Below are 23,848 nucleotides of genomic sequence, written 5' to 3'. Positions count from 1 at the left end.
TCCACTCAGCAGTTGGAGTGGATAAGAATGGAGAAAGAGGAGTGCTATCCGCACGATATAGGAACGATCCTGCTCTCACCGATAAAATTGAATAGTATAATATATAAGAAGAACCCAATTATTCACAATATAATAATAATTTGGAAACAAATAAAAGTATCCTTGAAATTAAATAATTTATCAGTACTAACCCCACTATTGAACAACCCCGCATTCAAACCTTCTCTCATCGACAACACATATCAACAATGGGATAGACTGGGGATTAGGAAAGTAGGGGATATGTATGAAGTGGGCAAACTGTTATTATTTCAACAATTCAAATTAAAATTTAAATTGAAGGATAATCAATATTTTAAATATATACAGGTATGTGACTTTATGAAGAAATATACACATAGATTTCAAACTATATTTTTAGATCCTTTAGAAGAAGCAATGAATATTAAGGCTGATTCACAAAAATTAATATCATACTTTTATAATAATATATTAAATAGAGAATCACCCTCAACAGAAGCACTAAGGGAAGATTGGGAACATGAGCTAATGATAAAGATCTCGAAGGATAGATGGGAAAAGTATTTGATGAATTCACATAACTGTTCTATTAATGCAAGACATAATTTAATTAAATTCAAATTATTACATAGACTATATTATTCAAAAACGAGGTTGAATAAATTTTATCCAAACGTCTCTCCCAGATGCGATAAATGTTTGTTTCAAAACGCTAATATAACACATTCATTTGTAGGATGTAAAAAGTTGAATACATTTTGGAGTGATATATTTGATATATTTACAAAGCTTTTCAAGTCAAGAATAGAACCCAAAATGGAATGGATTATATTTGGAATAATAGGAGAAGATACCAATTTAAATAAAGCTCAAAATGTTTTTTTTAATTATGGGTTAATAATTGGAAAGAAATTGATACTTAAATTTTGGAAAAATACAACCATACCAACTGTTAAAATGTGGATTAGGAATATGATGGACATAGCACGCCTTGAAGAAATGAGACTCCGACTAATAGATAAATATGACCAATTCTTAAGGAGATGGTCTCCTTTCATCGACTTTTTGGAATCATGTGATGCAGCGGTACCGTAAAGATTGCTGATTTCAGTTCATGACGCGGATAGATCTACATCTCCGAATACAGATTTGAAAAATTCTCTTTTAAGGGGCCTTCTCTTCTATTTCTACTTTCCACTTTCTCTCTTCCTTTTTTATTTTTTATATACACACTTCACGTTTTTCTACTCTCTACCATCTATTTTTCCACTTTTTCCTCTTTCTATTATTTTCTTTTTCTTGTCTTGCTTACTTCCTTCTCATAACATAAAACTAGAGGTTGTACATAGAATGGATTACGGTATTACATAGTTGGCACCTAAAATTAGGTTCCACTGTACTGTTTTGTGCTGTATTAACTTCTAATAAAATAAACAAAAATAAAAAAATAAAAAAAATAATAAATAAAAAAAAATAAATAAAAAAACTCCATTTTAAAAATACCCAATGGCCCCCACAGCCAACCATGGCAATGAAATCCACAGATTCCACAGAACCCTCTGGCTTGGAAATTCCTCCTTATATCCATTCTGAAGGTATGTTATTTTATTCTGAGACTGTGCCCTCAGGTCCTAGACTCACCCACCAATGGAAACAGCCACTCCACATTCACTCTACTTAGTCATTTCATTATTCGGTATGTTTCAATGAGATAACCCCATTCATTCTTCTAAACACCAGCGAGTACAAGCTTCAACACATTTGACTATTTCCTTACAACACTGATGACCATTCAGTCAGACTATTCCACTCCTCAATCGCATTCCCCAGCATATAATCCCTTGACTATACATGAAAAACTTTTCCCCAAGTCTCCCACCACTTTTTGCTCCTGTTGGTACATTAGCGGGCAAGCAACCAGGATTATTTTGCAGTTGCAGCTCACTAGACATTGTATACACACATTTAAAACTGTGCATCTGATATAACAGCTTTTAAGTTTGTTTGCAAGGCTGGCGTTAAAGTTCTCAGGATATTTATCCCAACATTATTTACTCTTAACATATGAAAACATCCAAATGCCTCTTCCGAGGCTCGGGCCGGTGCCAAGATGCTGCTGGTTCTGTCGGAAGAGCACATGGAACATCCGGGCTTCCTGACACAGGTGCCATTATGTGGAAACAAGGAACTGCAGATGCTGGTTTACACAAAAGGACACAAAGTAGGTCAGGCAGCATCTCTGGAGAAAAGGAGTAGGTGGCGTTTCTTCAGACAGACTACAAATTACCCATTCTCACCACCTCCTTCCAGAGGCCACGGGTTTGCTACATATCTGAATTCCCCCTTCAATAGTAACGGGGGGAGGGAGCCATTGGAAACGAAGAATGCGAGGAGTGGGCCGGTAGGAGAGGGACCGGGGTATTGCCTCCAGCGCCTTCAAGGTTGGCTGCAGGAGGTAAACCCTCGGGACACAGGGGCAGTTGGGCGAGAAGGATGTCAGGTCGTGGGCCTGCTGCAGCCTGGGGCCTACCTGGATCGAGGGTGCTCCAGTGCTTCGGACTTTTTGTAAACGGCACCAAAACATGGCGACTGTGCATCTGTGGGTTGAGCAAGAGAATTTCACCGTGCTGTGCATATGTCACAATAAAAAAAACATTGAACCATGTTTTTTCTTGCCCAGAAGGAAACTGGTTTCATCATTCACTGATATTTTTACAGTTAGCGGTACTTTATCCACAGACCCGGAACATTAACTTGTCGGCCAAATGTCGTGGCACCAATAAGACCTTGCACAACCTAGTACCCATAGAATGAGGCATTGCCTCAAAAATAACGCTAGTATCATTAAAGTCTCACACCGCCTTGGCCACCCTCTCATGTCACTCCTACCATTGAGGAGAAGGTACAGGAGTCTGAATAACGTGACCACCAGGTTCAATAATAGCTTCTCCCCAAAAACCATCAGGCTCTTCAACACTACACAACACGAACCTCAACTATGAACTGTGAATTGTCTTGGGTGCATTTAGGGCTTAGAGTGTTTTTGCTCTAGTATTGGGGTTATTAATCTATTACATTTTTTAAATCATATATTATCTATGTGCATTGTGTTTACAGATTTGCTATGGAGAATTTCATAGTTCCCTTTCTCAGTACATATTGCATTTAAACATTCTTGACTTTGAACAATGAATAATGAGTAATCAGTGCTAACACAGTCAACATCTCGCAACATTATATTCCAACTTCCAATTTTTTCATGGCAGTAATAGCTGACAATCCAACCATATTGGTGATTCCATTGAAAGAGTACCAGACATCAGTTCCAAGTTCCATCATCGATGTTTGCAAATCTGTGCAGGATTTTCCACAGAACCCCAAGTTACTTTGCCTACATTTTTCTGACATTCTCCATTGTTCATTTGAATCCACCCTGTGCCTTGTTATTGCAAATTGACAATAAACAAATTCATATCCTTCCAGTCACTGTATATCCATGTGCCTCTTAAATGCCACTATTGTTTCATCCTCCACCACCACCACTTGCAATGCATTCCAGGCACCTAACACTCTGCGAGTGGAAACAAAATAATTTGTCCCTCTCACCTTAAAATTATGCCCTCTGGTCCTTGACATTCCCACAGCTGGGGAAGAAGGATCAGACTGACTACCCCTTTTTTTTTTAACGTATTTTAATGTTGCTTTTTTTAGCTGCACTTTTTAAAACTATTTGTACTGTTTTTATCAGGAACTGGATTGTTTTTTTTATTGTTTTTATTTATGCGTGAAATGTTTAAGTTTTTATGTGCGATGCTCCGGTATTCTCTGGGAAACGTCTTCTCATTTTGCACTGTACAATTGTTGCTTTGCAAGATGACAATAAAAGGATGATAATGATAATCTATGCATCTCATAATTTTGTACACAGCTATCAGGTCTCTAACCCAACCTCCAGTGTCCAGAGAAAACAATCCACGTTTTACAATTTTAAAACTCTGCCTCCATGTAGTTCAATCTCCATTTACACTTGTTACACTTTTCTATTCTGCTCTACTCATTCTCTTTGTATCCCTAGGCCACTGGACACTTTCAGGAACAAAGGCACTAGTGCGTAAGGGAGAGAATGAGACTGTGTTGCAGCAAATGTCTTCTGTACCACCGTGCTTACACTCCATCTCCTCATCTTCACAGATCAGGTAGGAGCAGTAAGCACATAGTATGATATCTTGTTGTTCCCTACAGATTACTCTCTATTTGTAGCTGCAGATGGAGTACTGCTGGTGACCCCGTTCGAGGAAGGATGTGGAGTCTTTGGAGAGGGTACAGAAAAGGTTTAGCAGAATGCTGACTAGATTACAGGGTATTAGCTACAAGGAGAGGTTAGGCAAATGGGGAGTGTGAAGGAAGGAACTACAGATGCTGGTTTAAACCGAAGATAGGCACAAAACGCTGGAGTAACTCAGCGGGCCAGACAGCATCTCAGGAAAAAAGGAATAGGTGATGTTAGGGATCGAGACCCTTTGGTCTACAGAAGTGTCTCGACCCGAAACGTCACCTATTCATTTTCTCCAGAGATGCTGTCTGACCAACTGAGTTACTCCGGCTTTTTGCGTCTAAGACAAATGGGGTGTATTTTCTCTGGACACTGGAGGTTGGGTTAGACCCCTGGTAAATGTGTACAACATTATTTATTTTGTTTCATCTGTGTATGTAAGTACTCAGTTAAAATTACATTAAAGTAAATACTGAATACTGAGATGCATAGATATGGTAGTAGGTCAGATTCTTCTTCCCCAGCTGTGGAAATGTCAAGGATCAGAGGGCATAGTTTTAAGGTGAGAGGGGCAAAGTTTTTTTACACACACTGAGGGTAGTAGGTGCCTGAAATACACTGCCAGGCGCGGTGGTGGTGGTGGCAGTGGTGGGGGAAGAAACAATAGTGGCATTTAAGAGGCTTTTAGATCAGCACATGTATTATCAGGGATATGAATCACATAAAGACAGAGGAGATTAATCTTCGGCATGGACATTGTGGGTAATTATAGACAGATTCATGTGCAGTTGCTGGTTTACAAAACAAATATGCTGGAGTAACTCAGCGGGTCAGGCAGCATCTCTGGAGAACATGGATAGGGGACATTTTGGGTCGGGACCCTTCTTCAAACTGATTAATATCTGAAGAATGGTCTCGATAAAGGTCTCGACCTGAAATATCACCTATTCCTTTCATCCAGAGATGCTGTTACTCCACCTTTTTGTGTCTATCTTCCATTACCTATTCATGTTCTCCAGAGAAACTGCTTCAACTGGTGAGTTACTCCAGCACTTTTCCTGTGAGTTACTCCAGTGTCTTTTCCTGTGCTGTTCTATTTTCTATTCACTGAGAGTGTTAATTAGCACAAAGAGGTTGATGATTGGCAAGACCAAAATACTGGCTGTGATATCCAGGTGCTAATAGAGTATAATGATATCAGCAGAGCACCAGGTAAAACCTGTGGGAGAGTTAATATATCACCTTAATAAAGGCATCGACTTTACTGTTCTTTGAAGTCAGACTGTTGCGATGTTGTGTGCTCACACTGCAGCATAATGGGTCAAACATGCGGGCGATTAATATGGCCTATGAATTAAAATAAAACACAATAACCAACTATGTTCATTTGTTCTCAATAAATCACAGCTTTGAATATTTCAATATCGAAGACAAAAATGGCCCAGTTAAATCAAACCAGCAAGAGAGTGTAATGACTTTCAATCAGCGACTGAGATCCCGTGAAGGTACGTTGATGTTGCACTCCATTACTTCCTCTGAATGTAAAATAAAACAGAACAGGATGCAAAATGCCGTTATATCAGATTAACTTCATCTGTACGTGCAGTGTCTGCATGCTGATGTAAATAAACAGACAATATTCTATCTATACAAAAAAAAGTTACAATTTGATATTGAACAGGTTCAAAGCTCCAAGGTCGAAGACATAGCAACCAGCTGCCACATCCCGGAAACTCAATGCAAGATTTCACAATGAGGGGGCAGCTTAATTCTGGCACATTGTCCTCATAAGATTAAAAATTAACATTGAATTATTTTCATTTCTGACCAGTTTGACAAACTGCTTGATGTACCCGTTTCGACAGAGGTTTGTTTAGAAAGGAAGACACAAAGTGCTGGAGTAACCCAGTGGTCAGGCAGCATCTCTGGAGAAAAAGGAATGGGTGACGTTTCGGGATGGGTCTGAAAAAGGGTCCCGACCTGAAATGTCATCCATCCTTCTTCTCCAGAGATGCTGCCTGACCCGCTAAGTTACTCTTGCACTTTGTGTCTACCCAGGGATTTGGTTTAATTGAAAGATACAGCATGGGAACAGGCCCACCAAGTCCATGCTAACCATCGCTAACCCATTCACACTATAGTGTAACTCAATTTACGATTATGTGGGTTGTATTCATACAGCATTCTTCACATTGTGTTCAGTGGCTATGTTTAGAGATACCACATGGAAACATAGCCTTACTAAGTCCATGCTGACCATCATTGCCCGTTCAAACTATAATGTCCTGCTATCCCATTTCCTCATACACTCCAGAGAGTCTAGGGACAATTTTACAGCGGCCAAATATCCTACAAACCCACAGGTATTTGAGGTGTGGGAGCACATTGAGGAACTACATGCAGTCACAAGAAGAACATGAAAATTCCACTCAGACAGCACCTGAGGTTAACTGGGTGGCAGTGTGAACTGTGAGGAGGATGCTATGAGAATGCAGGGTGACTTGGACAGGTTGGATGAGTGGGCAGATGCATGGCAGATGCAGTTGAATGTGGATAAATGCAAGGTTATCCACTTTGGTAGCAAAAACAGGAAGGCAGATTATTATCTAAATGGTATCAAGTTCGAAAAAGGGGAAGTACAACGGGATCTGGGGGTCCTTGTTCATCAGTCTATGAAAGTAAGCATGCAGGTACAGCAGGCAGTGAACAAAGCGAATGGCATGTTGGCCTTCATAACAAGAGGAGTTGAGTATAGGAGATATGAGGTCCTTCTGCAGTTGTACAGGGCCCCAGTGAGACCACACCTGGAGTATTGTGTGCAGTTTTTGTCCTCTAATTTGAGGTTAGGACATTCTTGCTATTGAGGGAGTGCAGCGTAGGTTCACAAGGTTAATTCCCGGGATGGCGGGAACATCATATGCTGAGAGAATGGTGCGTCTGGGCTTGTATACTTTAGATGGATGAGAGTGGATCTTATTGAAACATATAAGATTATTAAGGTTTTGGGCACGCTAGAGGCAGGAAACATGTTTCCTGATGTTGGGGGAGTCCAGAAGCAGGGGCCACAGTTTAAGAATAAGGGGTAAGGCATTTAGATTCGATTAGATCCTTTATTTGTCATTCAGACCTTATGGTCTGAACGAAATGTCGTTACCTGCAGCCATACATACAATAATACAATAATAAACACCAGAACAGACAGTAAACACAAATTAACATCCACCACAGTGAGTCCACCAAGCACCTCCTCACTGTGATGGAGGCAAAAATCTTAGGGCTACAGTCTCTTCCCTCCTCTTCTCCCTCTGTGCTGAGGTGATACCCCACCGTGCGATGGTAAGTCAGTCCCGCGGCTCACCGAGCTCCGCGAACGGGCCGGTTCAAACACCGCGGCCCGGGGTGGTCGAAGCTGCCAACTCCAGTCCAGCGGACACAACTGTTGACGACGTCGTCCACTGGCCCGCGGCCGAACCCCGGACTCAGGCTGCCGCCGCCAGAACGCCGTCTCAGCCACCGGAGCACCGTTCCAGCCCCGAGCCGGGTCACCCTCACGTGAGCCAAGATGAGGAAACACTTTTTCACAGAGAATTGTGAGTCTGTGCAATCCTCTGCCTCAGAGGGCGGTGGAGGCTGGTTCTCTGGATACATTCACAAGAGAGTTTGATAGGGCTCTTAAAGATAGTTAGGGGGATATGGGGAGAAGGCAGGAATGGGATACTGATTGTGGATGATCAGCCATGATCACATTGAATGGCAGTGCTGGCTTGAAGGGCCGAATGGCCTTCTCCTGCACCTATTGTCTATTGTCATAATTGAACCTGGATCTCTGAAACAGTGAGGCAGCAGCTCTACCAGTGGCCCCGTTGTGCCACCTGGTTCATTAAGGTGTATGTGGCAAACCAATTACTTTTGAAATGCAGGCCCTGTTACACTGCCTTAAACAGCAGCTAAATACCACAAACCAAGCTTCCGAAAATAATGCCACCCAAATGCCTAGAGAATTTCTTTCCATAACATTAGATGTCGGGTAACCACTAGTGTGAACATCAGTCATCTCTTGCCGAATATTGTTCAGCACAATACCCGAGCTTCTGGAAGGGATGTCCTTGATTTAATGTTTCATTCACTAAAAAAAAATCACGCACAATAGGTCACTCCATGAAGTATAAAAATTATTTTCAACTCAACTAAATCCTTAAAACGGAAGATGTAGTCATTGTACTCTGCAATATTGCAAAAAAAACAGTATTGAAGAAGGGGCCCAACCTGCAACGTCACTTCCCCATGCTCTCGTGACCCCTGGATTTACTCCAGAGCTTTGTGTTTAGTATTGCTATTTCTTGGTATCAATCAAAAACTGTACAACGATTCTGATGTCCATCGACAATGCTCTATTTTCAAATTCCTCCTCCACAAAATTAACAACATTTTCACCTTTTCATATTAATTAGGAGATGGCGACCTGTACATTATTTGCCGGTTCATTTAAAATAATCTCACCTTTATTGCATTCTGCTTATGTGGAACAAGTCTGGTGCCTTAGTGTGCAGGAATGAATGTCAGATTCCGGTTTTAACCGAACATAGACACAAAAAACTGGAGTAACTCGGCGAGTCAGACAGCATCACTGGAGAAAAGGAATAGGTGAAGTTTTGGGTTGAGAAGAAGGGTATCGACCCAAAACGCCACCTATTTCTTTTCTCTAGAGATGCTGTCTGCTCCGCTGAGTTACTCCAGCTTTTCATGTCTATCTTCTGCTGCTTTAGTCTTTTGATCCATTCCAATAGTTCTTGAAGTGAGAGATTCTCGCAACGCAAGCAGAGATTCCCAATGCATGCTTCTATATTACAATCCTTACAGAAATTTCTAACGTGGTTTCCATCAAGTGTGCTGAAACCATTGTTAAGTTCCCCCTCGAAAGCACTACATCCGTTTGCATTTTATTGAATATCCTGATAGCAACTCTCAGGCTGCTCTTTGACTTTCCACCCACAGATGTATGCGTGGAGAGATCTGCAAGTAGTTGTTCTTCGGATTCAATCGACAGCAACGACACCGAGGCTCTGCTGGCATCTTGCAACGACGTCACCGATGGCCAGCTTATTAATCCCAAGGTTCATCACGGTGAAGGTATTTGCTCCCATTACCTTTGCTAAAAAGCAGAGAGCACAATTGTATGGCCTCAAATGTGACTACGCTTTTTCATGGCATGCTGAGATCCTGACCTTCGGTGCTGTCTGCGTGGAGTTTGCATGTTCTCTCTGTGACCACGTTGGTTTCCTCTTGTCCTGAAGGAAATAGATGCAAATATGCAGTAACATAGAAATATTGCGAGCGGGTGATCGATGGTCAGCATGTACTCGGTGGGCTGAAGGGCCTGTTTCCATGCTGTAACTTTCAATCATATATGCTGCCTGACAGGCTGAATATGTCTTAGTTTCTCTTTTTGTTTCATATTTTGAGTACCCGCAGTTATTTGACATTCCCCACTGCATTCTAATTTGTCAAGATGAATCAATCTCACGTTTGATCCTCCAAAAAAACACGTTCAATCATTCAAACTGATAATATACTGACTGTAATCATCCTTCCCTCTCCTCATTTATCATTTATAGCAACACGAAGATGCAGCAAACTGATATGGACAGCAGTCCAGAACTCAAATAGACAGACTCGACACACTCAGTTATTCAAGATAGGAATTAAATATATATTAATACAGACAGCCACAAAATGAGGCAATTCTCAACCATAGGGCTCTGCAGATTGTGTAGGAAGGAGCTACAGATGCTAGTAGTCTGAAGAAGGGTCTTGACTCGAAACGTCACCCATTCCAACTCGCCAGAGATGCTGCCTGCCCTGCTGAGTTACTCCATTTTGTGTCTATCGTGAAATAAGTAACGGATTTATTTTCTCTCTCCATGCAACCTTTACCCTCCCCCCCCCCCTCCTCCTCCTCCTCCCCCCCCCCTCCACCCCCCTCTCTCCCCCCCTCCTCCTCCTATCCCCACCCTCCACAACCTCTCCCCTCCTCCTCCCCCTCCTATCCCCACCCTCCACAACCTCTCTCCTCCTCCTCCCCCTCCTATCCCCACCCTCCACAACATCTCCCCTCCTCCCACCCCCTCCCCCACCACCCCTCCAGCCAGTCTGCCAGAACTGGATAGATGGAGTGAAGATGACATGTCGTTTGTTCACCTAAACAATCCCCACCAACGGTTCCACCACGAGCACTGCTCCAGTTCACCTCTCTGCAAATTGTTAACTTCATCAGTTGGTTTCAGCAGCAGTTGCCTCAACAGGAAAACAAGGTTGGTCAGGAACACCATTAAACAATTCCGGCAAAGAGACAATTTACACACAGTGCAGTGGGACAACCTCCCCCTGTGAAACTTCATCAATGTGAAGGAGATAGGGGAAAGTGGACGGAGGCTGGCATTATCATCTCATGGTCCGCACCACCATGACCATTTCTCCTCCTCGTCGTTTCCTATTCCCATTCCTCATCGGGGAAGTAATTGCAAGACCGCTGGCCAAGATACATGAATCATCATTAGATTAGTTTAGTGATACAGCATGGAAACAGGCCCTTCGGCCCACTGTGTCTGTGCCGACAGGGCAATCCTCACACATTAACACTATCCTACTACACACTAGGGACAATGTTTACATTTACCAAGCCAATTTAGACATGGGTGAGATGGTGGGAGGGTGGCTAATGTTGTGCCTCTATTTAAGAAGAGATGCAAAAAAAAAGACCTGGGAACTATAGACCAAAGATCCTGTAGCAGAGCTATAGGATCTTTGCTATAGACCAGTGAGGCTGACATCTGTGGCAGGAAACTTACTGGAGATGATTCTGAGGGATAAGATATACATGCATTTGGACAAGTAGAACTTTCCATGCAGCAATAGACACATTTTTGATTAGAACCAGTGTCAAGGGTTATGGGGAAAAGGCAGGAAAATGGGATTAGGAGGCAGAAATCAGCCATGAGCCGAATGGCGGTGTAAACTTGATGGGCCGAATGGCCTAATTATACTATAACTTGCGAATTGGCTTCATGGACTCGATGGGCTGAAGGGCCTGTTTTCATGCTGTATCTTTTAATCATATATGCTGCCTGACATGCTGAATGTGTCTTACAGTTGGAAGGAAGCAGAGGCTGGTGGAAGGGTGTTTCTCAGACTAGAGGCCTGTAACCAGCGACCGGTGCTGGGCCCGCTGCAGTTTCTAGTTTATACCAATGATTTGGATGAGAATATATGAGGCATGATAGTAAGTTTGCAGATGACAGCAAAGTAGGCGGTATTGTAGATAGTGAAGATGGTTATCAGGACCTTGATCAGCTGGGCAAGGTCTTCACAGTGAATGGCAAGACCATGGGGAGTGTTGTGGAACAGAGGGATCTTGGAGTGCAGGTACATCATCTCCTTGATACATGGTGGAGTGACATGGAGATGAAACAAGGCCCTTGGGACATTGGCCTTCATCAGTCAGGGTACTGAGCATTGAAGCGCCGACATTATGACAAGACGTTGGTGAGGCCGTACGTGGAGCAATGTGTTCAGATTTAGTCATCCTGCTGTCAGAAGGATGGGAAGATATCGTTAAGCAGTGCAGAGAAGTTGAACAAAGATGAAGCATGAGGGGGAGAGGGTGAACCCTTCATCCATCCCTCCCACCCATCCACCCTCACACCACCCCAACACTCTTCCTTAATTTACTCGTTTGCACCCTCCCTCCGTAACACCGCAATTCTGTCCCGTCCTGGTATTTATTGTTTTGCCAGTTCCCAAACCCAAATTTATTGTCAACCACGTCAAGGTAGGTGGAGCAATCACATTAAGCCGATATTTCCACCCACATTACCCAAGAAAAGTTAGATAGCCATCAGTGCCCATCCAGATAGGATCATCGAGTTGCCTCTCTTGCCAGAAGCTAAGCAACTCCAAATGGTGAGGCGACCATTGGAATGGCCTCGAGCTGGGATCAGAAATGATATTGACTTTTCATTAACAGGGGCTTGGTCAACAAGGTGGTATTGCCCCGACGTCCATTTGCTCCCAGAGGCATTGCAGATCTGAAACTGGGGCACCTCGTTAAGTTCTCTCGGCCTGCCGGAAAGATTGGCAAAGGAGTGATCAGGTACCGGGGCCACCTCCCTGGACGGCAGGAGGCATATCTGGGCGTGGAACTGGAGGGCACTGAAGTCGGCCGGCACAACGGAACCTTTGAAGGAGTTCGTTATTTCACTTGGTAAGCTAAATATCTTGAGGTTGTGCATTGGTTTTACTGAAACTCTTGTCGTTCTCAAATGGATTTGTTGAAGGATGTAACCACGGTCATCACTTGCACAAAACTTTAGTGAGTCTGAGGTTGCGAGAACGATTTGTTTCAGATTCCAAAAGCATTAACTCTGCTTAGACTTTGGACTTTAGAGATACAGCGCGGAAACAGGCCCTTCAGGCCTGCAGACCAGTGATCACCCCATTTACTAACACTATCCTACACACTAGGAACAATTTGCAATTTGTACCGAAGCCAATTAACCTACAAACCTGCACGTCTTTAGAATGTGGGAGAAACTGGAACACCCGGAGAAAACCCATGTGGTCACAGGGAGAACGTACAAACTCTGCACAAACAACACCTGTAGTCAGGATCGAAACCCGAGTCCCTGGCACTGTGCCGCCAGTTTCTCTTCCCTCGGGTGCAGTCGGGCATCCTGATTATGTCCAAAGTTTTCTGTTTGCCTTTAGATTTCCAAGCAACTGCAGATGCTGGTTTACAAAGAAAACACAAAGAGTTCCAATAACTCTGGAGGACATGGATAGGCACCGTTTCCGTTATGGACCCTTCTTCAGACTGAATGTAGTCGGGGGTAGAAAGAGGGAAGAGAGGTGGGGGCAGGACAGAGTCTTGCAAGTGATAGTTGGATACAAGTTGATTGGCAGATGGGTGGACAAAGACCAGAGATGAAAAGATGACAGAAGTGTATCATATCAGGAAAGAAAAGGTGTGCAATCTAAAGCCAACGGGAGGGATACAAGTGGAAGGGGTTGGGGTGGAAAGGGAAAGGGACAAGATAGTGGGAGAAAATGATCCTCCCAAGGGTGGGGCCACAAGAAGGAGAGGGGGGGAAAAAAGGGGGGATGCTGTTTTCTAAAGTTGGAACATTAAATGAACCGACCAATGGGTTGAGCTACCCAAGCGGATTACGAGGTGCTGTTGCTCCGTTTGCACGTGGCCTCACTCTGGCATTGGAGGTGACCCAGGACAGAAAACAATGGGAAAGGGAATTTAAATGGCTAACACTCAGAGATCCAGCTGGCCTCGACACACCAAGCGCAAATGGTCATCTAGTCTATGCTTGATCTCAATGATGTAAAGGAGGCCACATCGGGACCATTGAAAGCAGCAGATGATCGAAATCCCACTGTATCCTTTGACAGACTTTTCCACTCTCCATAACTCCGCCAATTTGTGAGTCGTCTGGAAAGTTCGAATCTGGTAATTCGAGTTTCACTGTACTGTATTTTAATTGGTACACGTCACAATAATCTGACCTTTGAATCTTTGAAAGTTAACAACCAGCAAGTCTATATTTTTGCCCGGGTCATTGATATATATATATATATATTTACAGACGACAGAGGCCACACACCCCCAACCAAAATGACATCCCTCCACTAACACCCTCTTTCATCTATGGATAAGCCAGTTCTAAATCCAAAATATCAAATCACAGTGGATCTCCTTGATCTTAATCTTCTGGATCAGCCCACCATAATATTTCTTTTCCATTTTTATCGATATTTCTACAATAGAAACATAGAAATTAGGTGCAGGAGTAGGCCATTCGGCCCTTCGAACCTGCACCGCCATTCAATATGATCACGGCTGATCATCCAACTCAGTATCCTGTACCTGCCTTCTCTCCATACTCCCTGATCCCTTTAGCCACAAGGACCACATTAACTCCCTCTTAAATATAGCCAATGAACTGGCCTCAACTACCTTCTGTGGCAGAGAATTCCAGAGATTCACCACTCTCTGTGTGAAAAATGTTTTTCTCATCTCGGTTTTAAAAGATTTCCCCCTTATCCTTAAACTGTGAACCCTTGTTCTGGACTTCGCCAACATCGGTAACAATCTTCCTGCATCTAGCCTGTCCAACCCCTTAAGAATTTTGTAAGTTTCTATAAGATCCCCCCTCAATCTTCTAAATTCTAGTGAGTACAAGCAGAGTCTATCCAGTCTTTCTTCATATGAAAGTCCTGACATCCCAGGAATCAGTCTGGTGAACCTTCTCTGTACTCCCTCTCTGGCAACAATGTCTTTCCTCAGATTGGGAGAACAAAACTGTACGCAATACTCCAGGTGTGGTCTCACCAAGACCCTGTACAACTGCAGCAAAACCTCCCTGCTCTAATATTGCTTAGAGCAATATTGATTTAATGCACATAATATTTTGCAACTATATGTAATAGGATTAACAGCATCAAGTATCAGAGCCTACATTGTTTAGGAAGGAACTGCAGATGCTGGTTTATACTGAAGTTAGACCCAAAGTGCTGGAGTAACTCAGCGGGCAGGTGGCATCTCTGGAGAAAATGGATGGGTGCATTTTCAGGTTGGAACATTTCTTCCAACAGGATTCCAGCAGGTTAATGGCCCTGTCCCACAAAGCGAGTTCACTCCAAGAGCTCTCCTGAGTTAAAAAAAAATCAAACTCGTGGTAAGCATGGAGAATGAACGTAGCGGGTACGTCGGAGCTCGGGGACGTCTCTTAGCGGCTCGTAACGCTAACGGCAGGTACTCGGGAAGACTCGCTAATGGCTGGTAAGCTAGGGAAGACTCGTGAAGATTTTTCAACATGTTGAAAAATATCCACGAGAGCCCTGAGTACCGTCGAGTGGCCATTACCGTAAATCTCCGAGTTTGAATCAGGGCAAACTCGGGAGAACTCTTTCGTACTGTGGGATTTTAGTCACCCATCGGTTTTCTCCAGAGATGCTGCCTAGCCCGCTGAGTTACTTTGTGTCTATCTTCAGAACCTACATTCACTGCTTTCGCATTTACACATCTTTCTTCACATTTTCTTCTCCCTCCTTGTAGTGAGGTATAGAAGTAGAAATGACACGTATTGTTCTGCAACCTTCTCTGTTCATTGAACATAAAGGTCCTATTCCAAGGTACAATCCAGTTGCATAAGCATGAAGGATGGTCGCACAAATTAATGAAGGCATGAAGTTTAAATCAACTGACCCCAGCTGACCTACCATTTTCTCTTTTCTTCACAGTAAACTGAACAAAGGTGTGTTCGTTAACTTCAGTAAAGTTATCATGGCCTGGGAATAAAAAGAAGTTGGGACAAATAATTCTCATGGAAGACAAAAGAAAATTTCTAACATAAAATGACAATGAGATGAGTTTGGTTTGGAGAGAGACAAAAAAATCCCACACACGGTACCTGCTTCAATTGCAAACTTTATGGTTTATGTGTTCAATGTACTTAATGTTTGGCACTAATATTAACCTCTAACATATCTAGTTGTTGACCACCATGTACCATTCTCTGCACTGTGTAGTCAACAGTCTCTGACAATCATGTCTGCAGTCCAATTGCACTTCCAGTATTTTCCACTTTGGAACTAATATATCCCCATTCTTAAACATTTACTATCACTACATAAGACCCAAACTGACATTCATAAACATTTAAAGACAGAATTGACAGCATTTGCTTTTGTTTCCCTTTTTAGATTTTCTTTGCTATACTTAAAATACATTTGTAAATATTAGCCTAGAAATTCCAGAGCTTGTCACTGACTGGCAATTAAGCACAAGTATGTCTTTGGTAAACCCACCTTCCTCACAGTGATCTTTAATGGTGATTTCCTTTACTCCTACAGCATTTTACATCAATTGAGTGAGGAGGGTTAGGGCAGAACAATTGTTTTTCCTTGAAAATACTGACAAAGTTCACTGCAAAGCTGCTTAAAAAAAATATATTTTCTACATTCAGAAACTAATATAATTAAAATATTAAATGCCATGAATTATTCATGAGTATGAATGATTGCAGGTCTACCACTGATTTTCTGGCAACTAGTGGTCTGGCATCTTCTTTAATCCAGACAAAAATCACAAGAGATGATCGGGACTTCCGCAGCCGACTGGCAGGTTGAATTTGAACCCTGCGGCCGGGGTCCTGGAACTCCGGCCTAGACGGAGCCGGCAGATCCGTTCCCATAGCCGACCTCCTTGGCTGTATCTCGGCCCCTCGCGGGCCTAGGCGGACCGTTCCAGTACCGTTGGACTCCACTCAGAGGCCGTGACCTCGGTTGGTCTGGCAAAACGGATAAACCAGAAAAGCTCTGGAACCAAAGGTGCCAGAGAATCGTTGGTGGGCCTATAATTAAAAACTAAAGTTTTAAAATAGCACAAAATCAAAAGCATCTCAATTATTTGATTTACCAAAAACTCGGAATGCTTTCTTTATAGCTTTTTCTCTCCTTATAAATGAATGGCTCTCACTGTTCCTGAGCCAGGTCAGGGTGTGTGAATTGTGTAGGAAGGATCTGCAGATGCTGGTCTATCTGTAAGCAAATTGATTTTGGAGTGTGTGTTGTCATTAGATTCCGTAAAGGATTAGGCAAATGAAGAGTGGGAAATAATTTCAGTCCTTTCAAGTCTAGACAAGACTTGCTACTGGCTGATATTTAAGAGGAAAGTCAATTATATTTCCAAATAGAATGTTCACAATTAGCCAAAGATCCAGCCTTCACTTTAAAATACATCTTCTAACCTGGTGAGCTGTTTTACACTAAAAATCAGCTCTCGCAATAGATTTTATATTCGAATGCACGAGAAAAGTGACATCTGTGTACTTCCCAATTAATTTTTTTTCCTCCGTGCAACACTAACATTGATTTTCAATGCAATTTTTGAATAAAGAGGTAAGTCTGATGTAGTGTTCAATTTATTATGACTACAATAGATTAGCAGTGTCAATCCGATAAATCAAATCATGTGCAGGAAGGAGCTGCATATAGACTCAAAATGCTGGACAATGGAGGAGGCCCAGGACAGAAATGTCAGATTGGGAATGGGAGGGGAAGTTAAAGTGCTGAGCAACCGGGAGAACAGGCAGGTTAAGGCGGACTGAATGGAGGTGTTCAGCTAAATGATCGCCAAGCCTGCGCTTGGTCTCGCCGATGTACAGAAGTTGTACAGAAGACACCAGGAAGGTCTTAAATTCTCACTCTGCACCTCCATCCCTCACCAGGAAGGTCTTAAAGCCCCCCGTTTTTCCCCCGACCGTAGAATCAGCTAATTTCCGTCGACCAATACTCTCCTCCGCCGAGCAGAGCTGGTCCTTACCCTCAACAACTTCTCCTTTGACTCCTCCCACTTCTTTCAAATCCAAGGCGTAGCTATGAGCACCCGCATGGGCCCCAGCTATGCCTTCCTCTTCGTTGGGTAAATCAAACAATCACTGTTCCAGGCATACACTGGCCCTATCCCCGAACTCTACCTCTGCTACAATAACAACTGCATTGGTGCTGCCTCCTGCACCCATGCAGAACTCACTGACTTCATCAACTTCACGACTAATTTCCATCTTGCACTCAAATTCACTTGGACCATCTACGATGTCTACCTACCATTTCTGGATCGCATCATCTCCATCACAGGAGACAGACTATTGACCGACATCTACTACTATCCTACTGACTCCCAGAGCTATCTAGACAACACTTCTTCCGACCCTGCTTCTTGTAAAGACCATCCCCTACTCCCAATTCCTCCATCTACCCTGCATCTGCGCCCAGGATGAGGTACTCCTCATTACATCATCAGAGATGTCCTAATTCTTTAGGAAACGGGGGTTCCCCTCTTCCATTATAGAGGAGGCTGTAACTAGGGTCTCTATATCCCGCAGCTCCGCTCTTACTCCCCCACCCCACATTCGCAACAAGGACAGAGTCCCCCTTGTCCTCACCTTCCACCCCATCAGCCATCGCATACAGTATATAATCCTCCAACACTTTCGCCACCTCCAACGGGATTCCACTACTGGCCACATCTTCTCATCTCCACCCCTTTCTAATTCCCGCAGAGACCGTTGCCTCACCAATTCCCTGGTCAACTAGTCCCTTCCCATCCAAACCACCCCCTCCCCAGGTACTTTCCCCTGCAACCGCAGTAGATGCAACACCTGTCCCTTTACCTCCCCCCTTGACTCCATCCAAGGACCCCGACAGTCTTTGCAGGAGAGACAGAGGTTCACTTGCACCTCCTCCAACCTCGTCTACTGTATCCGCTGTTCCAGGTGTCAACTCCTGTACATCGGCGAAACCAAGCGCAGGCTTGGTGATCGTTTCGCTGAACACCTCCACTCAGTCCGCCTTAACCTACCTTATCTTTCGGGTCTCGACCCTTCTTTAGTCTCAACTGTTACCCAAAACGTCACCTATTCGTTTTCTCCAGAGATGCTGTCTGAACCACTGCGTTACTCCAGCTTTCTGTGTCTATCTTTACATCAAAATCATTATTGACATTAGCTATTACGACTTGGAATAAGAGGGAAAATACAGTAGACCTTGGTTATTACGGACCTCTTTATAACGGATTTCGGTTATAGCGGACCTTCACCAGCATGCCAGACTGCCCACACCATCTCCCTGACTGCTTGCAGGTCAGGCTGCCAACGACACCCCCATCTGCAGAAGGGCTCAACCCAGAACATCACCTATCCATGTTCTCCAGCACTTTGTGTCTGTTTGTATATTAACCAGCATCTGCAGTTCTTTGTTTCTACTACATGTACAATGATACTATATTACTCAGTAATCCCATACTCGGTTATAGCGGTCAATCAGCAAAAACTGACGCCATTCCCCTCCTATGGTCCGTTATAACAAGGGCTTAATGCTTTGTCAATTATTCCTTTATTTCAGCCAATATCCTTTAAATCATCCTGCTGTCACTTAATTTGATTGACAATGTGAGGAATGGCATACAATGGCATAGAAAAGGCCTCGGCATTAAACGTTAAAGGGCCATTTCCCCACCTATCTTTCCACAATGCCAGAAAGTTGTCTCTTTCAAAGCAATTACATTGACATTGGAGGCAGTGTGCAAACTCAATAAATAAAATGAAACCGTGATACTTCTGTAAAGATTCAAATATCTCATATCAATCACCAACCTCTGAACGTTTCAACCTGAGTTAACATTAATGGACCACTACAAAGTGGACTTCAGTCAGAAAATACTAAATCCTTACGTAGTTATAAATCTAAAGAAAGCAGACAAATGGTTTCCAGTAAACAAGATTTGCCAACCTTTGTGTAATAAATATTTACAAAGGTATGTTATGGAGAGTAGGAACTGATTGATGGTGACATGAACAAATACATTTAAGATAGACTGTGAGATTGTGGATTGATCTTCTGCTTCCAGCCCCTTAGAAGCACAATTTCTCATTTCATAAATTTGCCTTAAATATTCCCTCCAACAACTCAGTGCAGGACATGTTTTTCAGTCACACATGCCACAATGTTTCCAAGCAATAATTACTGAATATTTTCTTCTCTTGCCAACTAACACAAATACTTGACAGCAATCCCCAGCCATTGTACGTTTCAATCTCCATCCTAACAGTTGACCATCACACATTTTCACAAAAAAGTGGCAATTCGTCAAATTCTTGCATTTCTTGACGACATGTGCACTACCCGAATTTGTGGCATTCCATTTCAGATTTTGTTTGTGTGCATCAAACATCAGATGAGTATAATCTGAGTTTACGATAGACACAAAATGCCGGAGTAACTCAGCGGGACAGGCAGCATCTCTGGTTAGAAGGAATGGGTGACATTTCGGGTCAAGACACTTCCTTCTGAGCATGAGCATGGGCCAGGATCACAAGTGGGTCAAAGTACAGACTAAACTCACCATGCACCATCAGTGTGCATTTTCTGTACATAAACTATGTCAATCCTGCATTCTACTGCATTGGATCAACTTCTTCACATTGTCAACCTACTGTGTGTACATCAAGTCAAGAGAGTTTATTGTCATGTGACCCATATAGGACATCCTCTGGTGCTTTCACTACTCCCTATGAAAACAATCAACTTAAAAATCTATGTTTACCATACATTGTAATCAATGCATCTCTCAGTTGTTGGTGTCATTGACAAATAATTTAATATTGGTTACAATAAAGATGCTCTATCAATCAAATTTGGTGTTTTGCTGTGCAAGATATATTATAAAAAGATGCCTTGAAAGTCACTAATGTACCATCACCAAGTTATTCATTTAATAGGCCCAATAGCTAATTTCATTTTTATAGAATTTTATAGATTCCTTACATTTGAGGAAAAACCACTAAACCTTTAATTAAACTTTACATTTTGTTGTAAATGGATCAATGTGTGTGCCAGTCTGTTTTACATATAGTTGTTGATAAAATAAATCTTCTCAATGAACGGTTAATGAAGGATTTTTGAAGAAATGATGTAGAATCTTTTGTATTGATTCATTAAATTAAGTTGATTGAGATCATTTTTTTTGTTTGCTTTTTAAAAAAAACCTGCATCGTATAAATAATAAAAACATAACATTCATGTATTTTGTCATTTAAAAAAACTGCACAGTTATTAATTCAGATTAAGTCATTTTGATGGAAAGAACAAGTGATTTTACCACAGTCATAATAGGGACTTGTTAACCAGTGGCTGTGACTGATTTGCCTCACAGACATATGCTACTACTGCCGCGGCTGGTCGCAAAAGTAAGTCAGTGTCAGGAACTATAATAACTTTGACCCTTCAAGATGTACCAAATCAAGGTTTCAGGGTTTCAAGGTCAGTTTATTGTCACATGTACCAATTAAGGTTCAGTGAAATTTGAATCACCATACAGCCATATTAAAAAACAAGACCCACAACTACATAAAAGTCAACATAAACATCCACCACAGCGGATTCCCTATGTTCCTCGCTGTGATGGAAGGCAATAAAGCCCCAACCTCCTCCTGCTTCAGCAAAGTGAAGATACAATTCTCACCTTTTAGGACACAGAGTAGACTTTAGAGATACAGCTGGGAAACAGCCCCTTTGGCCCACCGAATCAGTGCCGACCAGCAATCACCCTGTACACTAGCACTATCCTATACACACTAGGGGAAAATTTACAATTCTACTGAAGCCAATTCACCTACAAACCTGTTCGACCTGGGAGTGTGTGAGGAAACCGGAGCACACGGTGAAAACCCATGTGGTCACGGGGGGAACGTACAAACTCCGTACAGATAGCACCGACAGTCAGGATCGAACACAGGTCTCTGGCGCTGTAAGGCAGCAGCTCTACCGCTGCACCACCGTGCCGCCCCTACATCCCCTGCTGTTCCAGGAAGACCAAATTAAAATCACATACTGCTGTGCATTCTCCGACTTCCCTTCTAACTTAATTAGGCTGCTGGCAAAGCGACAATAACTTCATTGCTGCAGATTGTAGGACAAAGGCCAGAAAGGAACACACAAGGTATGAGACAAAAGGGTTAGAGACAAAAGTAAGTTAATAATGCCTTACTTTTGATGAAATTCAGCGAGTAAACGCGATAATTCCCGATATTTTAGACCTTTAAATATCCACGGCAAATGTCGGCTGTTCACTTCCGCCGGTTTGGCACCTTCAGCTCCCTCTTGAATTTACCTTACTTGCTATCTTTTTTTTTCCCTGTAAATCTAGGTAGCTGTGCCTCACGGTCACCCCGACTGGCACAGTAAATTGCAGCTCACAACCTCGCCGTTTTCTATGTTTTTAACGGGTGGGAAAATGCGTTTTTTCCCATCCACTAACATGTACCGGAACCCTCGAGTGTCCTCCACTTGAGAATTTTGGTCACGTGGGTGCGGATCTACGCTCCAGTGACCTTTAGTGAAATCACCCTATTGTGAAGCTAGGAGATTGACGAGCTATGAGCCTCCTCCCTCGCTTCCATCCAGGGAACCCGACAGTCCTGCCAGGCAAGGCAGAGGATGCAACAAATTTCCAATGAAGAGAAAAGGGGTCTGAAAAAGATTCCCGACCAGAAACATCACCTGTCTAATCCCCCAAAAATGCTGCCTGACCCATTGAATTACTCCAGTTCCATGTTTCTAACAAAGGAAAAAAAGACCTGAACAAATTTGTCAAGTTCCTTTTGAGGGTCACAAACTTATATTTGCATTAATTATTTAAAGAAAAGTGTAATCATTTTATAAACACCTTGTAAGACAATGAATAGCTACACAAATTTAAACCACCCTTCACCAAGTGTGCACTATGTTACTGCGTGCAGGAAGGGCAATCCTCCCACAGGCTGCACAGCGTTAGAGCTGCTGCATTATAGCGCCAGAGATCCGGGTTCGATCCTGACTATGAGTGCTGGCTGCATGGAGTTTGTACGTTCTTCCGTGAGCTGTGTGGATTTATCTTGGAAGGTCCGGCTTCCTCCTACACTCCAAAGATGTGCAGGTTTGCAGGCTAATTGGCTTGGTGAAATTGTCCCTAGTGTGTAGCATAGTGCTAGTTAGTGTATGTGGATCGCTGGTCAGTGTAGACTCAGTGGGCTGAAGGGCCTGTTTCTCTAAACTAAACTGAACTAAAATAACTGCTCAGTCCTTTGTGGCTGCCTCAATCTCATCTTTTACTTCAGCAGATTCCCAGCAGGATTGCCACTGTGTGGAAACTGCCTGCCAGTCCAGTGGAACAGAAGTCTAACTTCATCATGGGACTCCGCTGTAGCAGAAATAAAGATATCTGTCTTAATTTTCCAAATATCTCCCCAAGCAGGAGAATGGTGTTAAGAGGGAACAGAAGATCAGCCATGATTGAATGGCGGAGTAGACTTGATGGGCTGAATGGCCTAATTCTGCTCATATCACTTATAAGCCCGCCATGTGTTCTTTGTGTTTCCCAGTTACTTCAACTCTGACAAGATTCGCTTATTTCAAAGCCTAAACAATTGCAAGACATTATAACCATATAACAATTACAGCACGGAAACAGGCCATCTCGACCCTAGTCCGTGCTGAACACATATTCTCCCCTAGTCCCATATACCTACGCTCAGACCATAACCCTCCATTCCCTTCCCATCCATATAACTATCCAATTTATTTTTAAATGATAAAAACGAATCTGCCTCCACCACTTTCACTGGAAGCTCATTCCACACCGCTACCACTCTCTGAGTAAAGAAGTTCCCCCTCATGTTGCCCCTAAACATCTGTCCCTTAATTCTCAAGTCATGTCCCCTTGTTTGAATCTTCCCTACTCTCAGTGGGAAAAGCTGACATTGAGATGGTAATAAAGACATTGTCTTTAATAAATTCTCTATTAAATGAAAAAAAAGTTAATTGAAAATTACACTGTGAATTATTGATCAGTCTAAAATGAATGAATACAAATATTTTTTGCAGTGTGCAGATACTTTATGGACTGCACAACTTGCATACTTTTAAAAATCATACAACACCACCACCTAG

General features: G+C 42.8%; 1 protein-coding gene across 1 annotated transcript in view; it reads left to right on the top strand.

Annotated features, from left to right (window-relative positions):
- Window positions 1–22,254, top strand: part of LOC129702651 (uncharacterized) — a 40,701-nt gene extending 18,447 nt beyond the window's left edge. Inside the window, exons 6-11 of the mRNA XM_055644534.1 lie at window positions 4,097–4,217; window positions 5,702–5,799; window positions 9,290–9,424; window positions 10,440–10,605; window positions 12,318–12,554; window positions 15,602–22,254. Coding sequence (XP_055500509.1) covers window positions 4,097–4,217; window positions 5,702–5,799; window positions 9,290–9,424; window positions 10,440–10,605; window positions 12,318–12,554; window positions 15,602–15,659 — 815 coding nt within the window. The 3' untranslated portion in view covers window positions 15,660–22,254. The remainder of the gene's footprint in view (window positions 1–4,096; window positions 4,218–5,701; window positions 5,800–9,289; window positions 9,425–10,439; window positions 10,606–12,317; window positions 12,555–15,601) is intronic.
- Window positions 22,255–23,848: the final 1,594 nt, after the last annotated feature.

Source organism: Leucoraja erinacea, chromosome 13 (assembly GCF_028641065.1).
Source record: "Leucoraja erinacea ecotype New England chromosome 13, Leri_hhj_1, whole genome shotgun sequence".
NCBI classification, from domain to species: domain Eukaryota; kingdom Metazoa; phylum Chordata; class Chondrichthyes; order Rajiformes; family Rajidae; genus Leucoraja; species Leucoraja erinaceus.
This window is presented reverse-complemented; position numbering and strand designations above follow the sequence as displayed.